Here is a 21,663-nt window from a genome sequence, read left to right on the forward strand (position 1 = left end):
CCACTATGAAAACTCATTAAGATATATTTAGAATAAGATTTGATAAAATTAATTTCAACCATATTATAATTAAGAAAAGGAACCGACATTTATATATGTATATATACATTTTTTTAATTATAATGCTTCTATTATTTCTTTTTTTGTCTTCTTACGTTTTCTCTTTTATACGGCATGCAGAAGAAGGAAAAAAGAAAAGAGAATTCTTGATTACAAAACCTTCCATATTGTCATTATTGTCTTTGATCACCTAATTACAATTAAATTTCAGTTAGAATGTCACCAAATATGTTGCCACCTCAGCAAGGGAATAAGGTGGTAGAACACCAAAATTAAAATACTAATAAAACTTTTTTAATTAAACTATTTTATTATTATTTATTATTATTATTATACGATACCAAATCAATTGAAATCATATTATGATAAGGTCTTATCCCAAATGGAAAACCCTCTAACTACCAAAGTCAAACTACATTAGTACATAGTTCACCAACTGAATGATGCTTGCACCAGAAATCAGCAATAAATCACCATGCTTTCTTCTCATTGGTTACCAATACAGTTCAACTTCTTCCCCAACTCACATCACATCCATCCATAATGTTATTTCATGTAATTGACGGTCAAGATTTTATGTGTTATTAAGATATTCTTTTTTTCTTCTTATTATTATTTCAAATAATAATTGTTGATGGGAGTAGAAGTTACACCATTTTTGTTACCTTTTCTTGCTTCTGTCGTATTTGCTATTTTTATATTTGTTATCATATCTTGCAGTTCACGTTATCATAGGAAAAATTCACGATATCATAGGAAAAATTAATTTTTTTTTATATATAGATACAGATGAAAAGTCAACTAATATCTCATTTTTAAGAAAATAGGTCATAAATCAAATATGTAAAATAATTTTATAATATCAATCAATTATAAATTATTATAAAAAGTAATTAACTTTTAAAATAATTATATTGGAAGTCATAATAATAATAATAAAATAATAATAATAATAATAATAATGACGATGATTTTTATTAGTTAATAATGTAAAATGTCATTGCATAATAACCTTTGAATCATTTCATTTTATATTTGCACTCTAATGTTGAGTTTGTAAAACCCATAAATTATTTGGTTTTATTTTTAAAATGACACTTGAATTAGAAGATAAGGGGGAAAAATTGAATGATTCAATTTGGAATGATTTAAATATATTACTTAGAGATGCAAAAGAGTATTCTAGGCATCAATAATAAGGTACTGACTGAATTATGTGGAATTGAAGTAAGGAGACATTTCATAATCAAGACAAAGACTTAAAGGCTGTCATACCAAATCACTTATTGCTAAAGGCTAATATATCAACTCAGTGACGCCATGGACATGCTGCTCTGCTTTGCCCTCTCATGAACCTATTGGTGGGGTTCTTCACTGCACAAACAAGATTCAAAAATATAAATTTTCTCAAGAAACCAATAACAAAGTCTCAGATTCCTGAACAACTCCACCTTGCTAGGAGTTAGTTTATTTTTTGTTGGCCTATCCGTTCCTTTAAACTCTCCAACCAACCCTCAAAAATCAAGAGCAAAATCAAAAGAAAAAACTTTGAAGAAAAGAAACAAACATCACCTATTGAGAATTGAGAAGCCACTCAAATCTTCACCTTCTCTCTCTTTCTCTCCTAGGAGCAAGGAAAAGATCAATTCCAATGGAGGTTTCATGCAGAATTCTGAGAAGATCAATTCACAGTTTTCTTCAAAACTATCATTTTTTCTCATCAACTGTGGCTTTTCTGGCCCTTCCTTTCTCAGCATCAATACTCCTATCACAGGCTTTAGTTCCAGCCTCTTCATCCCTCTTGCCTCAAATACACAGTCACCTGAAGTCTCTCTTTGATGCTGCTGGCTTTCCTTCCTCATCAAAGTTGTTTGCCATTCTCAACCTTAAGGTTTCTCAAACAATCACTTCTTCAATCTTCACCCTTCCTTTCACTCTCACATTTCTCCTCATTGCAAAAGCATCCGTAATTCAATCTCTAAATCAACACAAACCGAGTTTTCCTCCTTCCTTCACTTCCACCCTATACCATTACAAGCCTCTCCTCCTGACCTATATCTACAATTCTTTCTTTATTCTCTCTGCAAATGCATCTTGCTTTTGCCTCCTGTTTTTGGCCTTCACCTTTGCTGAAGGATTTGGTTACTCTTCACCAAGTAGCACACGTTTGATGTCAGCTGCAGCTGCAGTTCTCTTCTCTGTGATCCTTGCCAATGCATTAGTGATCTGCAACATGGCACTCACTGTATCTGGCATGGAGAAACATAAGGGGTTCATGGCAATTCTGAAGGCCTGTGTTATGCTAAGGGGAAAGACATCAATGGCTTTGTTCCTGGCACTGCCTGCCAATGTTGGCCTTGCAGCCATTGAGGCCTTGTTCCAGTTCAGGGTTGTAAGAGCCTATCACAGTTATGGAATGTCATCATGGCCTTTTACGGTTTTAGAAGGCATTTTGATTGCTTACTTGTACTCACTTTTCATCATAATTGACACAATTGTCAGCTGCATGTTTTACAAATTCTGCAAGATGGGGTTGAGGGGTGATCATGAAGACAAGATGTTTTCGATGATTGATTTCCCGACAGAGGAGGACAGTTGTGGTTACATGGTATTCAAGAATTTTGAAGAACTACCTTAAGTAACATAAGGTAGCATATCTTTGTAATAAATTTGGCCTAAGGTTTTTCTTATGCTTCACAAAAGGGAAGGAACTCAAGTTATTTAAACAGTCTTGCATGCTTTTGAAAAATTCATTCATGTTACTCGAACCAAGTCGAGCAACTTCTGAAGGCACAAAGGTTTTCATCAGAGGAACCTCAGCTCAGCTATGTGAAAAAGCTAGAAGCTGAAGATTGATTCACCATTTTATTTTTATGTCTTTCTTTTATGCTCTTAAAATCTGTCTTCCTTTTATTCCAACTCTCTACCTTGTATATTTATTGGCAATATTTTACTTGTGAATAATACGAAAGCTGCTGTTTGTTTCCTTGCGTTTTGTAACGTGTTTGATAGATGAATATGAATAATCACATCTTAAAGGGTCACACATTTTATTATTGCTGAGGTTTCCAGCATAATTACTTTTAGAATCCCATGAAAGACAAATTATAGTCTATCTGTTTAGGATTTGCATGAGTTGTGGATCCCATGAAGAATATGTTCATTCTACATCAGCTCAAGCCTCTAAATTATTTCTCAAAATGTATGCATGACAGCATATTAGTGTAAACCAATGAATGATAGGGTGCTGGTATTAGTATATTGTTTTCCCAAGTACATCTGTCATCATTGAATGGAAGCAAGCCCCGACAAATCATGATATATGGACACCAAACCACGGAGCCTACTTTTAATTACAGAAAAAAACTGAATTGCTTCTATAAAGTTCAACTGAAATTTAGTGTTTTTAAACCGAACTTTGTAGATATTTCCAACTTTTTCACCAGTTGGTCATGGCATCAATGTTGAGAAACAGAGGAAATGCAAATGCTGGGGAATTTTCTATTCCAAAATCAGGATCCGTCAATTCGCCTAATCGGCCAAACCTTGAGAGGCATGGGAAAAATGACTGTTTTGATTGGTCATTCTAGAGGGTGGAAGCATTGTTTCATTTTTTTGGTTTGTATAGATTGGAAAGCGAGAATTAAAAAGTTATAACTCATTCCATGAGAAATTTTTCTGAACAATAGAATGAAAATTTTGTTGCATTCCATTATAAAACATTCAAACAATGGAATGACATTTTTATTCATATCCATCCTATTCCATTGTATTTATCTATATTTGATTCCATGTCATTCTCCACCTCTAACTCAGACAAAGTAAACTACGATAACAAAGTTAATACTTACCTTTTCCACCATTCCTATTTATCTGCACAATTAATATCAGTGAAGTTAAAGCGTGGAAGTCACTACTAAGAATATAATCTGTGCACCATGTGAATTTGATAAGCATACTTTTAGTGATTCTAGCAGCACCTATTGTGCTATATCTTAATATTTTCTTTCCTAGATGGGCGACAATCAAGTTATTTTAGCAACTTTATTCTGCTATATCTCAAGTAAAAGATTCTGAATGTCCAAACCAAATGAAGTCTCAAAATGTATGACAAAATGGCGTCACAAATGGAAAATGTCTCTCAGCAGATGCAAATATAGCTTTCAGTGAGGTACCTTCCCAGGCAAGACAATTAAATGCTATCGGATCAGTGAATTTGAAGAGTGTCTTTTATCAAATGTGGGCACACATTCCAACCCTGGGATAACTGAATGCAACAAGAAGCTTTTTCACTAATATGTATTGCATTACAAAAGATAACTGAAACTAGGATTCCTATCTCAGGCTTGTCATACAATTACAATACAGAGACCTTATTTCTAATTCTTTTCTTTTCTTAACCTGACAGCTTACAACATGCTCTTGGGGTGTCTACTAAAATCTATATTAAAAGGAAGAAGGGAAGCTACTTTCTATTTTACATGAGAAGAATTGAATCCCAGAGATGAGGGTTCAAACTTTGTACAAGGTTTTTTCATGGTTCGACATAGGCTTTGGTGATGGAAAAATGCCAAATGAATGATAAAAACCAAAGCCTGGTCTACTCTAGCAGAAGCATGGCGGACTTCAAAATTTCTTATTAAATCTTAAGATCAGATCCATTATCATGGCATTCACTGGATTCCGATGATTCTCAAGTGATCAGAGAAGCATTCATGCTCGGTCTAGATTGGCCTTTCCCGAGTATTCTTCTGTGAATGATCAACAAAAATTTGATTCAAGATGTCATCAATAAATCCACTCCCAAGACTTTTCTGTATGTTCATAGATGGAAAGAATGTGCCATTTCACTTCATTAGATCACCTTGAAAGGCTAATTGTCACACCAAGTGGGCTACTTAACTCAAAATCGGAAGCAGTCCCCTTACTACCCACTGGTAGATCTCTGCTCTTTAGCTTCAGAATGACGTTGGTGCAAATGAGCAGACAAGTCTTCAACTATCTTTGCCCTCTTTCTACTGAAGTGAATACCCTTAGTCTTCTACACTTCAGCCACCTTCTCAACTTTCTTCTTCATCTTTTCCACTCTTCCTTATGAAGTTAATGCCTTTAGCCTTCTCCATTTCAGCCTCTTTATCAGCTTTCTTTTTCTCTAACACTGTTTGTTTGAAATTCTCTTCATGTGCCTTCAGAAACAACCTTGTGAAATTCAAGAGAGTTGCAGTAACTACAAACCAAAGAAAAAAAACAATAACAAGTTAGCTTCAGTGTTATAAAATAAATGATAGAACATGTCACTTCTTTATGCCAAACAACAAATCAAGAATGATGAAACTACAGTGTGTCCTCCTTTGCTTTTCTACTCTCCTCTCTCATCCTCTGCTTTTCTGTTCCACCATGAACAAGAATAAAGTATTAACACTAAACCAACCTTGCTCGAAAGGACAGCGGGTAGGGTCCTCACCAAAATATAGGGCAAGTGCATCTGCATTTCTTCCCTGTACAAAAATAAATTGCACAATCTGTATGTTGCCTTATACATATATATAATCAACCAAAAAGATGGCTAAGTGCATTACCACCACAGAATATAGGTTTGTTACAGATGCCACCTCTGACCCTGCAACAGCAATGAATTCCTTCGATGTCTGAATTAAAAAAGTGATATAAGATATTACGATTGAGAAAGAGGAGAGACATTTTAGAATTTATGTATACAAATTTTATTATTTCTGAAGAGTAAGTACAAGTATATAAAGCAATCTAACTAACTGATCTGAAACAAAGCTAACTGATCTGAAAGAAACATAACAGAATACAAGAGAACACTTAACTTCTCGTTGTTAACACATAGATGTATTACTCATGGTCTGACACAAATCTACATCTGAAAATCTTGCTTAAGACACTCATGGTTTTGATAATAATAATAATAATAAATAATATTATGTTTTGGTTGTCTAACAAAGTTACTTGGAATGTTGTAGATTACTCAAATTCATAAAACTAATTATAGGTCTTAGACAAACTCTGGAGAAGAGTTAGTCTCATACAAAGATCAAAAGAAAATATCACAAGAGGATAGATCAATATGATAAGCCTAGTTTAAGGAAACATCAGACGCAAGGAAGATAGAAGCAAGTCATACTGAAGATCTGGACTCAACATTTGAAGATCAAACAAAGTCACTCAAAAGTGTTAGAAGCAAGTATTACAAGCCTAGATGAGTCTAAAGAAGCGTGGGATGCAAGCTACTAACTAGATCAAGACGCCTTTGAATTCAATAACTGACATATATATGTGGACTTCACCGGACGCTTATGAAAATGCAAGGTTGTCGAATCTAAAAGAAAGTCGGCTCACTCTTCCCTAAGAATATTCTGACACACGCACACCTAATTTCTGAGTCTGTATGTTCATTTTCGTGCTGTCAGAAGAGTAGATGTAGCTACAGAGAAAAGATTGTCCTTTACCATGTGCACAGAGGGTAACAGTGGGATTTTCTAGTGTAAAGTCAAACACATTCTTCGAAGGTGTGATACAAGGACAAGCAGAAACACACAAGTCATAACGGTCCTTCTAGGACATCGATAAAAAGAAGCAAAGCCATGCAGAATAGTTGATGAAAAACAAGATATAAAAGTCTTAGGTGACTTTGCATGCAAAGAAAAGATTCATAACTTCTAAGTGCTTAGTTTTTAGAGTGCATCTTATATAGAATACTTGTGCATTTTATGAATCCTTCACTTGATGAAGTTAAGACTCTAGAAGCAAGGAATGTACATTTGTATTATCCTCTTTAGTGAGAGTCTTCCTTATAAAAATAACTTTATTATTGTATAGACTAGAGAGACCTTTACACACTTATTTTGGAAATACTTTGTGTACTCCGTGCTTAATCTCAGAAAGAGATTAGCAAACCAGCATTATGATTTAAGTTTAAACGCATAACTTTCTCTGCATTGAATTGTGATCTTCAAATGATATAATGAAGAATCAAGAATACTAATCACCTTACGAAAAACTTCAGTCACTGGGCCATCGTTTTCAGATGCAGCCAGCTCCTGTTTGACCTTTTCTAATCCCCTGATGATTGCTTGCATTTCTTCTGCTAATGACTTCAATTGTATCTGCAAGATCACGAATTTATGATCCCTATTCATTGCAATCACGTAAATAATAGTAACAGTTATCCAGTACAAACATCATTTTCTTTTCCTTAAAAGTGCAAATATCCATGGGTTGATAGCCCTCTAAGGTTTTAATTTTCAGCAACCAACCTACTTAAACTTTCAACACCTAGTTGTATTTATCAAGTGGTACCTAGAACTAAAAGTTAGTACCCATTCAATAGGAACTTTTGTTGATCTTGATTGATTCAACAAGTGTGGCCCTGCCCGAACTTTCTTGATTTTGTGAATATGGGAAATTGCAATTTCATCCATGGTTTCTAAATTTGCACATTTTTTGCTTGAGGGGCTATTTTCTTCAAAGTTTAAAAGGATTAATTTCCAAATTGAAATTACAGTGGATATTTATCAAAGGGCAAAGTTGAAGGATGCTAATTTAGGACTTTTACATTTAGGTCAGCATTTTCCCACCCCAATTTAAGTCCAACTGCTTTTCCCTCATAATTTCCAGTCTAAAGTAAAGTACTTCGAATTCAACGTGGCATTTGCAAAGTCCAATGTGAGTGTTTGGAAAATAAAAAAGAATGAGCTGCTAAAAGTTGTGATTTTTGTCTCCTAGTCGTACAGTTGCTTTGACCATGATTGAAACTTTAAGCAAGTTACATAATGGATTGACTCATCGTATTACCCACATGGTATGCAGGTGTATTTAAAATTATGGAAGGGTGCATTGCAAGATGTAATTGAAAAAGGAAGGATTTTTTTTTTAACAAATAAGGGGTAAAATGTAAAACTGGACCAATAAATCAGGGTAACAAGGTAAGGCAAAGCTTTGTTATTCTGTATATAAAGAACCAAAAGCTAAGTTGTTACCTTAGTGGCTGCTTCCAAGCTAATAAGGTCAAGGTGAAAATCAAGGAGTCCAGGAAACCTTTCAGCTAGGACCTGGAATTTAAATAGAAGAAATCTGAAAGTTAAACCACCAAATAATATGTTCATCTAAATCAAGTGAGACTACTACCTTGCAAAGAAAATGCATGAGTGTCATTTTACTATTTGAAGCACGAGTGTCAGTTAGTTTTAAGAGACTGTCTAACTTGAATCCAATAGCAGATCCTGTACAAAATGGAAACATTTCACACTCATGTTGTATATGAGAACAGATATAAAAAAAAAGTAAATTATTTTCTACTGACTTATTATGGGCTAATTATTATCTAATTTTAAAAATACAGAGAAGTACACCATATATATTTCCCCTAACCAGATGAGAATGACAATAAAAACATTTCTGTTACTAAAGAAAACATACCCCTTGCTGTTCCTTGATTCAATGTATTACCCAAATAAAGAATTTTCTTCATGATCTCCTTTAGTTTGAATGAGTTTCGGACCTAAGGCCAAGATAAAAAAAAGTAAGTGGTTTTAAAAAGAAAAAAACAAGGAAGGTACATCTATTAGATTCATGAGCAAAGTACCTCTTCACAAGCAGAGTTGACTGTGTGTAAACTCTTCTTAAATTCTGTAATCTGCAGAGTGAAAATAAGATACTCAAGAAACCAGATCCACAACAAAATCAGAAAATTATTGCAGCTAACAGCAAACCTGAGTCCCAAACTGAATTTTGAAAGAGAATACTCTAAGTTTTGACTCCACTCTTGGCACTTTCATCAGCTCTAAAAAATACTGAAATATAAACCAATATATATGAGAATATTACACATACACAGTTTAATTAAAAGAGATCAAAAGAATTTGTTTATAATCCATGTCTCAACAATAGAGGAATGTGCCACAATGTGGTGCCACAGACTTAAAAATGAAAAGATAAAATACAGGGTTTGCATCCATAACCCAAAGAATGTCACAAACCTCCGAGTAGGGGTGAATATTTTTGAGCAGTGTTCTGCAATTATTTAGTTTCATAAATTCGCATTCCATTAATTCTTTCCTTAAAATAAACCTGCTTCTCTTGTTATGGTGGTTTGGCTACTCAATTTCTTTACTTTTCACCTTACTTCTAAATTTTAGTAATAGCAACGACTTCCAAACAAATCACAAATAGCACCAGATAGTTTCATCCTTATCACTTCCAACTTTCCTCTAATCAAATCGGAGTATAAGTAGTTTATCCTGTCATTACTACACTATAGGAAAGCTGTACTTTCAAGACAGCTTCGTGCTTCTACTATATACATCAATACGTGGTCCGATAACGGGTAAAACAATAGACCTAATAAATAACAAACTTTATTAGGATAAACTCTAACTCATGAATATGATACTATATTAAGAAGTGGACTATAAATCTATCTCAACCTCACAAAACTGACTTGTAAGGTGACGTTTACACTCACATATAAACTGTTAGCAAAATGACACTCACTTAAAATTATCTGAATTTTCTTCTGTGTGCATTCATATCACGTGAACATCACATTTTAAAGGACAAACATTTGGCCTTTCATCTCCAAGCCATAGTGTTTCCAATTATAACAAAAAAACACAACACTGTAATAACCATAAATATAAAAAATAACATACTAACTTCCTGACTCTTGCTCTCCTAATATATTAAACATTACCACTCACAATAACTATCTAATAATTCATAAATTTAAGTTTATTCTAATTGACCTTATCTCTAGTCGATGTAGGACTTCCAACATTGGGTGAGATAGACCCTTCAACAGTTTTATTTGAATGGGTTGCAGGGATATTGAATGGATTTTCAAGAGTTTTTCAAGAACCTTAAGACTTACCCCCATTTATAATACATGATCACACCATTGTATTGAAAGAAGAGGCTGAAATTCCAAACATTTGACCCTAAAGGTATCCCCACTGCCATATCAAAATATAGAGTTAGTGATAATGTTGAGATCTGGTGTTATTAAGTTTGAGTTCCTACTCAAGCCCAATTATTTTGGTTAAGAAAATAGATGGAAGTTGGCGGTTTGGTGTTGATTACATGTCATTGAATAAAATAACTATACCGGATAAATTCCCTACATCGGTAATTGATAAGTTGTCGGATGACTTGGGGGTGCTGCTTTATTTTCTTAGATATGAAATTTGTGTACCACCAAATTAGGATGAAGGAAAATGACACTCCTAGAACTGCACATCCTCTCAGTTGCTCAAGAAGGACAGTATTTCTTTGCAGCAACAAGCTCAAGTTGCATTTGATTCACTCAGGAAAAGAATGGCAGAGTTACCCATCTTAATAGTTCTAGACTTTTTAAACATTAATTGATGAAACAAATGCTACTAATAGAGATTTGGGTGCAGTTCTATTCAGAATCCAAGTATGAGTCTAAGTCTCATATTTGAAAAAATAAAAAAATTTAACACTATATAAGAAAGAAGATCCATAAACCTATTGCCTTATTAGGTGGTGAAGATATTGAGTCCAGTCACATACCAGATTCTATTGTAAACCAGAATTATAAATAGGGTTGATTGTTCTGTGAGAAAGATATATGAAGAAGTGTGAGTTTTTGTGTATCCTATACAATCTCTTAAGAGTTGTGAGCGAATGATCCGGAAATAAGATCCGTGAGTGGAAGAACTGTGCAAATAGTGCAGGGCTGAAGCGTGGCTAGTGCTTAAAAGAGAAATGAGTCGGTGAGGGGAATAAAAGAATAGAAAAGTTTCTTACAACCAGTTAAAACTAACCCCGGATAGCAAATCCATCCAGTCTTTCATGTATCCCTCTTGAAGAAAGCATTAGTTCCTTCAGTTGCTCCAAAACTACTGCCTAGTATGTTAGCAGTAGACCTGGAGCTACAAGTTCAACCAGCACCAGCGGTGGCAGCCAGAAACAGTGCCTCTGGAACAGCAGAAGCATTGATTCATTGGCAAGATCTTCCAAACTTTGAAGCCACGTGGGAATCAGAAGATGTAATTAAAGCGCAGTTTCCACATTTTCACCTTGAGAACAAGGTGAAACTGTTGGGGTGTTCGCTGTAGGCCTCCCATTAAGTGGACCTATACTAGGAGGATGCCCAATAATACAATTGTGCCGGAATCTATGTAATTAATAGAGAGATAGAAGGAGAGTGGGGACAATTGGATCAATGGGGATATTGGTTGGGAGAGTCTCGGATGTCGAAATCCTATTGAAATTGTACTCTTCTTTCTTTCTTTGTACTTTTGACTCTTGTTCTTTCATTTCTATTTTGGAACGTTTCCCTGGAGAACATCATCAGTAGTATTGGATATTTTTACAGCAACCTTTGCTTAAGACAAAACCAGTCTATAAGCTTCATGCAACATACAAATCCCGCATAATTTTCTGAGCTCACATTATACTTTTCTCAAGTACTATATAATATTATGGCTTAAATAAATCATTCACAAACCTTTTCACACTTCCCCAAATTCTCCTTATCACCGGTGTATCCCTATATAGTCATAACCAAATTGAATGAAAATTAGAAACGCAAGAAAATTATAATGAAAGGTAGCAACTCATTATAAGAGAAATTTCTAGAAATGAAAACCTTTAATTGTTAATAAAGAGGCAAGAATCACGTATAAATTTGTTAAGCTTCACCTTTAAAAGCTCTATCTCCTCTTTGGTTGGACAAAATTTAATGAGATTTTCCACCTGATCAACATCTAACACTGAATCATCCATAGCCAGTACTGCAGCCTGGATATGAATTTCGTCATGCAAAACCGTAAATTGAATAAGTTACAGTCAAGAGATTTAGCTTGATACTTTTGCAGATATATAATAAGGCAAGAAACTGTTTCCAAGAACATCTATTATCAAAAGCAGATATACAGTACAAGATTCTACTCTCTACAAGACTTGACTTACACTTTTTTTGGCACTTTATTGTGCAACCTTCTGTACCACAAGACATGGCCAATCTTTTGGATAGATATAGTAACACTTTCTTTTGAGCTTGAGAGACATACTTTTTAATCATCAATAAAGCATTTATCAATTTCATGCACAAAGCTGCCACATGTCTTGCTATACTTGCATTCATAAAATTACATTCTATGTTTCATGGAAAAAGAATACCATTGTTACTATGATATGCTTTAATGTGAAATCTTAGCTTGCATGATTATAGTTTTAAAATGCTCGCATGAATTAAGAAATTTCGAAGTATCAACTTACCATCATATCAGGAAGAGGCATCTTAACCTTTGTGAGCATAATTTCAGTATTATTGGCCCTCCTTAGGTCAATCTACAATCAATCAGAAAAAACTTATTGGTATGATACTAGGAAAATACTAAATGAACATTATATCAATAATTTTGAATAAATACTTTAACAGCCAAAGAAATGCACACTGCACTTGTGCAGTATTTGAATTGGAATTTCCAGAAAATGGAAGAGACAGTAATGACAACATATCACAGTTATGTTGCCAAGATAGTCATTCATTCTTGACATAACAAAACTATAGTAAAGTATGTATTTGTTACCTAATGACTCAAAAATCAGACCAGAATGAAACGATTTCTTTGTGAACAAATTACTGAGCATACAAAACAATGGAACTAAATTCCAATTGTAATATAATGAATCCATGAACATCAGCAACCTTTGTTGTGAAGTACAAAGGCAAGACTACCTTAGCCAAGGTTTATTTCAAAAATCAAATTTCAAGAACATTCATATAGAAGAATACCAAGTGGATTTTGTCAGCTTTAGATCCAACAGATTTGCGCCGCCCGCCAGATTTACCATCTGAATCAGCAGGTTTTGGAACATTTGCAGAAAAAAGCTTCTCTATCTCTGAAACGTCAAACTCTTGTGTTCTAAGAATTTAAAACCAATCATTAAAACATGAAGAGTTGAAAGCAGGCATTAGAGAATTGAAATGAATCAATAATAGGCAAGTTAAATTACATTTGAAGCTCTCCACGTCTTTGTAGTTCATCCCATAAACTTCCTTGCAATGCCCTTGTTACCTTACTCCAATGCAGAGGCTTTAAGGAGGATTTCCGAGTTCCCATGGCACCAGCCCCAGTAGGACGTCCAAGTCCCCGACCTTTCCCTCTTGTATCAGTTCCAATTGGTGAAGGAAAAGGAGCACCACCAAGAGGTACATGGGGAGAATGAGCAAGAGTAGCTCGCGTTCCAGTATGAGGTTGGCCTCGACCACCTGAAGGTGGTGGAGGAGCTGTGCCTCCAGGCATTGTTGTTGGTGGTGGTCCACGATTTGGTGGAGGTGGAGGAGGTGGAGCTCTGGACAGTGAAGAAGATGACGGTGGAGGTGGTGCTCTACTTGATGGAGGGAGCGGTGGTGGGGGAGGTGAACCTCTGGATAAAGAAGGAGGAGGAGGTGGCGGTGGTGGAGCAGCACTTAAAGGAGGAGGAGGTGGTGGTGCTGGTGGAGCAGTACCTAAAGGAGGCGGAGGAAGTCGTGTAGATTTACTTAAAGGAGGTGAAGGATAATGTGGTGGTCGGGGTGCAGGAGGTGGAGCTTTAAACGTTGTTGGAGAGATTGAGGTAGAAGGAAGCGAAGGTTCATTTGTAGACTGCAAAGGAGGGGGAGGAGGAGGTGGTGGTGGTGGTGCTAGTGAAACTTTTGATGGAATTACACCATTTGCAATGGGAGGAGAAGGAGGTCCAACAGATTTCCAATGGGTATTTTGTCCAAAAATTGGAGGTGGAGGAGGAGGTGGAGGTGGATGAAGTTGTAACATTTGATCATAGCTCTGTTGTGGTGCTTGATTAGCTAACTGAAGAGATGTCTCTTTGACTGGACAGTTTGAGCCTATTTCAGGTACAGCGTCTGAAGAAATTGAGTTATCACCATCACAGCTTTTCAGGTCGTTTATCGTGTCCATAAAAGCAATTACTTCAGAGACATGAGAACTAGAAGTAGAGTTTCCTTTTGCATCAATGATTTCCTTGTTTTCAGAGGTAACATATGACAATGTTAGTGGTGAACTATTGTTCCTTGATGGTGGATGTGAGAAATTAATGGAATCTTGAAGAGAACCCTTACTAGAAGGAACCGATCTAGTTGTTACATTGGGTTTTGCATAATTTGCCTGAAAACCATGCGGTTCTTGCATGGGCTTTGAGTTTGAAGGAAGTTGTGTCTTTTCAGAAGAAATAAGTAATTTATCAGATTTTGGTCTGGAAATATCAAGCACCTGCAGCCCTAGTTCTGATTCTAAGTCTTGTTCCGTTTTGTTGTTATCTTCGCCATATTTGTTTTGCTTAACTGCTAATTTATCAAGAGCATTCAGAGTGACTTCCTTTGTCATAAAAGTTACCCCATAATCCACTCCAATATCTTTGACAGCATGAGTATCTAAAACCACCCCCTTGTCAAGCTTGTACCTCGCATCATCAACCTGTTGGTTAATCCCATCATCTAACACGGAATCCAGAAAAGTATGAGGATCTGAATACTCTTTCCAGATCTCTTTATGACTTCCATCATCCACTCCACTGTCATGAACCATTGGAAAATCGTAATCTCCCTTACCTTCCAGTACATCAATTACACTGCTGAAGATCTCTTCAGCTTCATAGAATTCCTCAGCCTCAGGTGAAGCACATTCTGTGTCACTCGCATCGACTGTGTTTAGATTAGGCATAACAGCATCAGCGTCCAAAAAAAGCACCTGATATACAGATACAACTGTGTTCAACTGCTATTGCTTCAGAAAACAACTGACAAGGAAAACAACAACTTACCTCAAATTTGAAGTCCTTGGGGAACTGATCCTTTGCATCCCACTGAATATCAATTTCATCGCGGCTCAGCGTCAATATATTTGACCGTACAAACGCAGTGTGAAACATGACTCTGAACATCACCTCTTCACGAACAAAATCATCACTTAAATGTATGCACTCAAGAACCACATCCCCTTGAACATGACAACGGATGTCAATTTTCACGAGCATACATTCTGCCTGTGGTTAAAACTTCTTAATAGGATATTCTCTCTAATAAACTTCTTAATAGGATATTCTCTCTAATAAACTCACAATCAATTATGAATAGCACGGATATTGTATCTAATTAACTCACTGAATAACGACTTAAAAATCTAAGTCACCTGCAAGTAGTGGCGAACATGATTTTGGCCCATTGAAGTGGAGGAAAGAAGCTTAGAACTTCGGTTGGAAGGTTTTGAAGGGTCTGGACCATAGACACGCACAACCGGTCTGCATCCTTTTCCTCCGTCAAACAGAGGAAGGACCCTGAGAATAATGCAATCTAAATATAAGGGTGTTTCTGACGGAGGCCATCGAGAACCCAAATGCCTCCTGGAAATGTACTGAAGATATCTCAAATGAGAAGGTTGTGGATTTAAAGGGGATAGAAGGTGGAGAAGTTCTTTGGGTGCTTGCTTGTACACCATTTCAAGAGTTTTGTGTTCCCCGTTGTACTGTTTCCTGTACAACAGAAGACCAGCTAGCATAAACGCAAGTACAGGCCAACCACCCCTTTCACAGTGCATTAAAAGCACGTTTTGTTGGCTCTCCAAGGACAACCAGCTCTCACTTGACCGAAGGAAGTGGTGAATCATCTCCAGAGGCAAAAGGGGACAACCCTCATATTGCCGAGGGTACTCCATAACTGTCATCTCGTACTGAGACATTATGTCTGAAATTCGACTGCGCCTATCCCCTTCTCTGAAATTGAACACCATGAAAGAAGCATCCGGATAGTGATCCTGTAGCTGAGCCACGACCCCCCCAACATAAACCTTGTACTCCTCTTCCTCCAACACATTCTTGGAGAAGCAACAATCAAAAACTGCATAAACAGTCAAGTATTACACAAAAATTCATTCTGACACTAAACAGAAACAACTGTTACTGCAAGACACAACAACTATAATCTCAGTAACAACAAGCAAGGTTCTAAACGAGGGGCTCCAAACACGATTCAGGATACAACTTCAAGATTTAGTAATTACAATCACATTGCAACTCCAGTGGTGACAACATTTGTGTTTAATTTTTCACAATACGAAGAATTCTGCCAAAACTGCGACTGCAACTACATCATAAAACCTTGAGGACGAGTACAAAAGTCTCACTCAAAACACATCTTCCACACAAAATCAACATTCCTTTCTGGAGTTTCTACTTAAAAATCCTCTGCTGACGAATCACTACAGAGACTACTATTTTATTCAAGTCACTCCAAATCCAACCCTCTCGTTCCACATTTTTGTTACATCTTGAATAACCCTTATCCCAAACACCCTCCCAAACCTGAAAAACATGACCAACAGGAATAGACCAAACCCAATGACACAGAAAACCCAGAAACAGAAACAGAGTCCACATTGTCACTGCATTACCATAAACCCACTTGAAAAAAAATTCAGAAACCGAGGTCAAAACTCAGCCATCAGTCACAAGAGCTATGCTTCAATTCACAAGAACAATAATTACAAATGTAAAGTAGACATGGTTAAAGAAAAAGGTGTAAGTAAGTAGGTAAAGTAAGAAAAAAGGAAGTGAATGTGTGAGAGAGAGAGAGAGAGAGAGAGAGAAAGAGAGAGACCATAGAGTCTGTCGGAGATCTCGAGGAGGTGATCGGGTGGTTTCCGGTAAAAGAACCTTCGGAAAAGAGCCATGGGAATGGAATGTACTTCTGAGTATGAAAAATGTGTTACTTTCGACTTGGTTGGGTTGGAACTGGGCCATGCATGCGGCTTTGCTTTTGGTTTCGGTAAGTTATAGTTAAATTAAAGGAAGGATTTTTTTTATAGTAACTAAACTCATCCATCATCATCATCATCATCATCATCATCATCATCATCATCATCATCATCATCATCATCATCATCATCATCATCATCATCATCATCATCATCATCATCATCATCATCATCATCATCATCATCATCATCATCATCATCATCATCATCATCATCATCATCATCATCATCATCATCATCATCATCATCATCATCATCATCATCATCATCATCATCATCATCATCAACACCAACACCATTACAATATCATTCATCAACGTCAAATCATTTCTTTGAGTCTTTCTCACGAAAACCATCTTCATCCATTTCCCGCATATATGTATATATAGGTATAGATATCCTACGATAATTCTACAGCATCATGCGTTCGTAGTTCCTGGCAAGGTCTTCTCTTTATGTGACAAGGTGATATAATCCGTAAAGCTAAAAAGCTTCTCTTTTTCTTTTTTTTATGAAATAATATTTACGTACTTTTTCTTTGCATGAAATATTTGGATAAAGTTGCCCTTTTGTTTAGAAATAAGAACTATTTGATACAGCAGTGAAGAATTTTTCGTTATCAAAGTACTGTAAAAAATTGGAAATAAAGAAATTCTCTTTACCAAAACTATTTCGAGATATAGGAATTGTGTTTCAAAACTTTTACAGGTTATTTTAAAAAATTTATACTGCTAAACAATTGTCGTAAATTACATCTTCAACCACATGGAAGAATTTCCTTTGTGTTTACTTATGAAGAAAATTATAACAGTTTATAAGCAATTTGTGACAGTTTTCTAGCAATTTTAAAAATAATAATAATAATTGTGTAATCATGCTTTGCATTTTGGTTTTACATTTCTGAATTTTCTAAAAGCTAGATGACTTACCATGTTCGTAATTCCTTTAAATTTATACATTTGTTAACAAATAAAAAAAATTGTATTTCAATAAAAGAGCCGTAAATGTAAGTACTCTCTTTCTTAAAAGTCATAACTTTAACAAACTACTACTACTTTTCAAGGAAATGATAAAGTTTGAATTTAATGAAAATTTAACCGTATCAAATTTTCTTAAAATATTCAATGCAATTAAACCACAAACAAATTCAATTAAAATAACTCAATAATTTTTCTTAAAATATTCAATGTAATTTGAGCTGTACTTCTTCATATCAGTGTTATTTACAATCAAGGTTGATTGTGTCTCTGTTACCACGGCCACCAAGAGGACTTGGTGAAGTTCTAGGACTTTTGTTACTTGAATGGATTTGGGGGAGAGTGATTGAGGGGATTTGAGAGGATTTGAAGATAAATTTTGTTGTTGTTTATTTGAGTAGATTTCGAGATAAGTGAGAGTGAATTTGGAAGTAAATTTTGTGAGAATTAGTGTAGGATTTGATTGATATGACAAATTAAAAAAATTTACTTCCAAATTCACTCTCACTTACCTCCAAATCCACTCAAACAAACAACAAAAAAATTTATCTTCAAATCCTCTTAAATCCCTTCAATCACTCTCTCCCAAATTCATTCAAGTGAACAAAGCCGAGTTCGGATTACTCTAAGGATGACAAAAAGTGAGTGATCTTTTTGGGTGTATGCTATAATTGATATTGACTTAGAAATGAGAGTACATTTGAGATGATTGTTCTTTATATGTTTTGCTTGTAAGAACTCTATCAATGTAGTGAAATCCTTCGTCTAAGGTTGATTAAAGGAAGACTAAACGTAAGTAGTGAGCCGAACCAATATAAACAACTGTGTGAATCTCTCTATCCCTACACTTTTGTATTGTTCATATTATTGATTGATTGCATTCAAAGAAAACTTTAAATATTTTAAAAAGCTTTTTAAAGAACAATCTTTTAAAGGGTAAAACCAATTCACCTCTCTTGATTAAGAATATTGGCTTAACTTTTTCTATATTTTAGATTGTGAATTTTCTACTTAAGACATTATTAATAAATATCTTAATTTATTAGTTTTATATATGTTACTAAAATGAAATGTTACAAACCAAACAAAATTGTAAAAAAAATCATTTCATATATAATTTCTTAAATATACAACAATTTCAATAATTATTTATATAATAATTTTATAATAATAAAAGTACAATATGATATTATATATATATATATATATTAGTAAATAGTAACGAGAGTAATTATTGAAATTAATTACAAAGATTATTGTTAAAAAATTATCTAGTGTAACTTGGTTGTGAGTGATAGACATTATTTTTACTAAAATAAAATTAATAACTATTTAGCATTTTCTTAATTAAGTTCTAGAATAATTCATTTAAAAACAATTCTATGTGTACGTACATGTAAGTATCAATTTGAAAACACAATTCATTTAAAAGATATTAAATGATATAACATTTAATAAAAAAATTATACTAACATAAATTCATATATAATGTGTAATTTTGACTTGTAGCTGATAAGAAGTATAATTGTGTGAAAGTAGCAAATTAAATGAACTTGGTTAATCCCATAAATGGAGGAATGCGACTCTTTTCTCCACAAATACACATCAACTTCAGCTTTCTATCATTTCCCTTTTGTCCAACAATGTAAAACAAAACAAATTTCAAACTTTTCCTTTTCAAATTGTTAACAATTTACAACTCATTATCTTTAGAACATGAATGATAAGGTTGCAAAAAGACACATATCCATTGTACCAAACCACAAACTCTTCACACTCTACAATACAAGAATTAATGTTTGAAGAACATCTTAATTTTACCCACATAAATAGTTAACTAAAACTATACACCTTCAAAACTTTGACGGATTAAATTTCATTCAATTGTCAACTAATTTATTTAAAAACTTTTTATAAATGGATATGCTTTCTTTAACAACTAATCTAACATTTGTTCACTTTATGAAAGTTGTGGCCAAATGACTTTTTAAATATCATTAATCATTCTATAAAGTAACTTCAATGACATATTAAAAAGTAAGTTTCTATTTTTTTTACCATTCAATAGATCGATGCATAAAATTTTAAAAAATGTTTACTTTATGGATTTAATTATATTTATAAAATAATAATAATAATAATAATAATTTTGGAATCGTTATTACTGAAAATGTTATTCACATAAAAAAGTTTTATAAATAAGTCCAGTTCTTTAAAATACTTCTAAATTTATGGTCATGATAACGTAGGTTCTCACCCTTTTACTTCTAAAATACTTCTATATGTACCTTTTTTTTATAAATTTTGAAAAATACATTCTCACCAACAAATTCTAAATTATGAAAAAAGAAAATACACTCTTAAACAAACTCTTCTATATTTTTTATATTTCATTTTGACCTTTTACTTATCTGGTTGTAGTTTCCTTTATTGGTCTTAAATCTCATCACTTAAGTTTAGTTATGCCTCCTCACATTTTTTTACCTTGATGGCATTGTTATTGCTAAAATTGATCATGTTCTATCTTTCTCTCATACTTAGAATGTTTCACTAATTCTCTTTTACCATTGAAAAATTTGTCTTAAAGTGAAGTTAATTCTACAATCCTATATATAGGAACTCTAAGAACCTATAATAATTTTTTAATTGCTTTTCCGGTTGTGGTCCCTTGTACACTATCATGATGATGGTCACATACCCCATCTTAGAATCCTCATCTACAAAGAAAACACAATCATTCATAATTTTTGCTACTACCCAATTGTCTTTGTACTCGACATTTGAACAATTTCATGCAAATCCGAAAACTGCATACTTGTCCAAAATCAATGTCCTCTTCCATTGACATTGCCTCATTAACAACCCCATTTTTATTGGAAATGATGAAGTTGCAACTCATTGTAGGATGATCTGTTTGGATCACCAAGAATCCAAGACAACCCTAAAACAAAGGCATGCTGTGTTAGGAACAACTAAAATTTCAACAACACATGCACATGTAGTAGTACTAAGGATTCTACATTATACACATTTTAAGAATTTTATGGAAATTAAGATTGTTCACCTTTTAACATAAACTAAATATAATTTTATTTTAAGTTTACTACTATATATTTTCTCGTAAAATTAATAGAGATTTTTTCTTCTGAGTTGTGAACAATTTCCTTTTTAAAATTGCCACCATCAAAATAATTGTACATGATCTAGTGGGTTAAGAAAAAATCTTGGCGGGACAATAAATAAAGAAAAGAACTTTATGTTCCTCTCTCTTTTTTACCTTTAAAAGGAGATCAAAGCAGCTTTTTTCTTTTTTTTAAGTATAAAAAATAGATCCGATTTAAATATTCAATTAGGTTCCAAGCATGTGGCTTGCAGTCTAGTTTATCTTCAAAGCATGTGACTAGGGTTGAAAACACTTTATAGCAATCACACATCAAGTCAAATTATAATAAAAAAAAAACAGTTGCTTTACATAGGTTAACAGGTCATATGAAGTTAATTTCAATCTCATTAAGCTTAAAAAAAAAACTCAAATTAATTGATTATATTGATAGATCTTTCAAAGATTTAAATGGACTATAACTTGTCTAAACTTTTCTTTTTAATTTTTTGAAGTACAAATTTATATATATATAAAATTATATTTTGCTCCATTAAACTTTATTTTAAACTTATTCTAAAAGTATTTCAAATTTTTAGTTTCTTAAAAATTTTCAATCAAACTCGGCAATTGATTCCTTGCTTATGGTGTATGACTTAGTCAGTAGTTTGATACTTTTTAATGTGTTCAATTATTACGTAGAAAATAATAGTAGTTGAAAAAA

The 21,663-nt window shown here is 34.0% G+C and overlaps 2 protein-coding genes across 2 annotated transcripts; one reads left to right on the forward strand and one right to left on the reverse strand.

The window, feature by feature from the left end:
- The first annotated feature begins 1,375 nt into the window (after nt 1-1,375).
- LOC108330754 (uncharacterized) lies at nt 1,376-3,046 on the forward strand. Its single transcript, XM_017565288.2, has one exon. It carries the CDS (start codon nt 1,712-1,714, stop codon nt 2,696-2,698), a length of 987 nt encoding a protein of 328 aa, XP_017420777.1. The 5' UTR covers nt 1,376-1,711; the 3' UTR covers nt 2,699-3,046.
- A 1,278-nt stretch (nt 3,047-4,324) lies between these two features.
- On the reverse strand, nt 4,325-16,861 carry LOC108331698 (formin-like protein 20). The gene is made up of 17 exons (XM_017566574.2): nt 16,706-16,861; nt 15,243-15,946; nt 14,875-15,096; nt 13,069-14,801; nt 12,848-12,977; nt 12,328-12,399; nt 11,749-11,847; nt 11,555-11,596; nt 8,796-8,876; nt 8,669-8,719; nt 8,503-8,584; nt 8,212-8,306; nt 8,064-8,135; nt 7,074-7,190; nt 5,640-5,708; nt 5,492-5,558; nt 4,325-5,287 (listed from the first exon to the last, which is right to left on the reverse strand). The coding sequence occupies exons 1-17, from the start codon at nt 16,776-16,778 to the stop codon at nt 5,121-5,123; spliced, it is 3,876 nt and encodes a 1,291-aa protein (XP_017422063.1). The 5' UTR covers nt 16,779-16,861; the 3' UTR covers nt 4,325-5,120.
- Between the last annotated feature and the right edge of the window lie 4,802 nt (nt 16,862-21,663).

The sequence above is a fragment of the Vigna angularis genome, chromosome 4 (genome assembly GCF_016808095.1).
Source record: "Vigna angularis cultivar LongXiaoDou No.4 chromosome 4, ASM1680809v1, whole genome shotgun sequence".
Taxonomy (NCBI): domain Eukaryota; kingdom Viridiplantae; phylum Streptophyta; class Magnoliopsida; order Fabales; family Fabaceae; genus Vigna; species Vigna angularis.

Coding starts and splice junctions, on each gene's coding strand:
- LOC108330754 (XM_017565288.2), top strand. CDS start 1,712: ATGGAGGTTTCATGCAGAATTCTGAGAAGATCAATTCACAGTTTTCTT.
- LOC108331698 (XM_017566574.2), bottom strand. CDS start 16,778: ATGGCTCTTTTCCGAAGGTTCTTTTACCGGAAACCACCCGATCACCTC. Junction 8,585..8,668: donor TCAACTCTGCTTGTGAAGAG/GTACTTTGCTCA, acceptor TCTTGGCCTTAG/GTCCGAAACTCATTCAAACT. Junction 8,136..8,211: donor TCATGCATTTTCTTTGCAAG/GTAGTAGTCTCA, acceptor TTTAAATTCCAG/GTCCTAGCTGAAAGGTTTCC.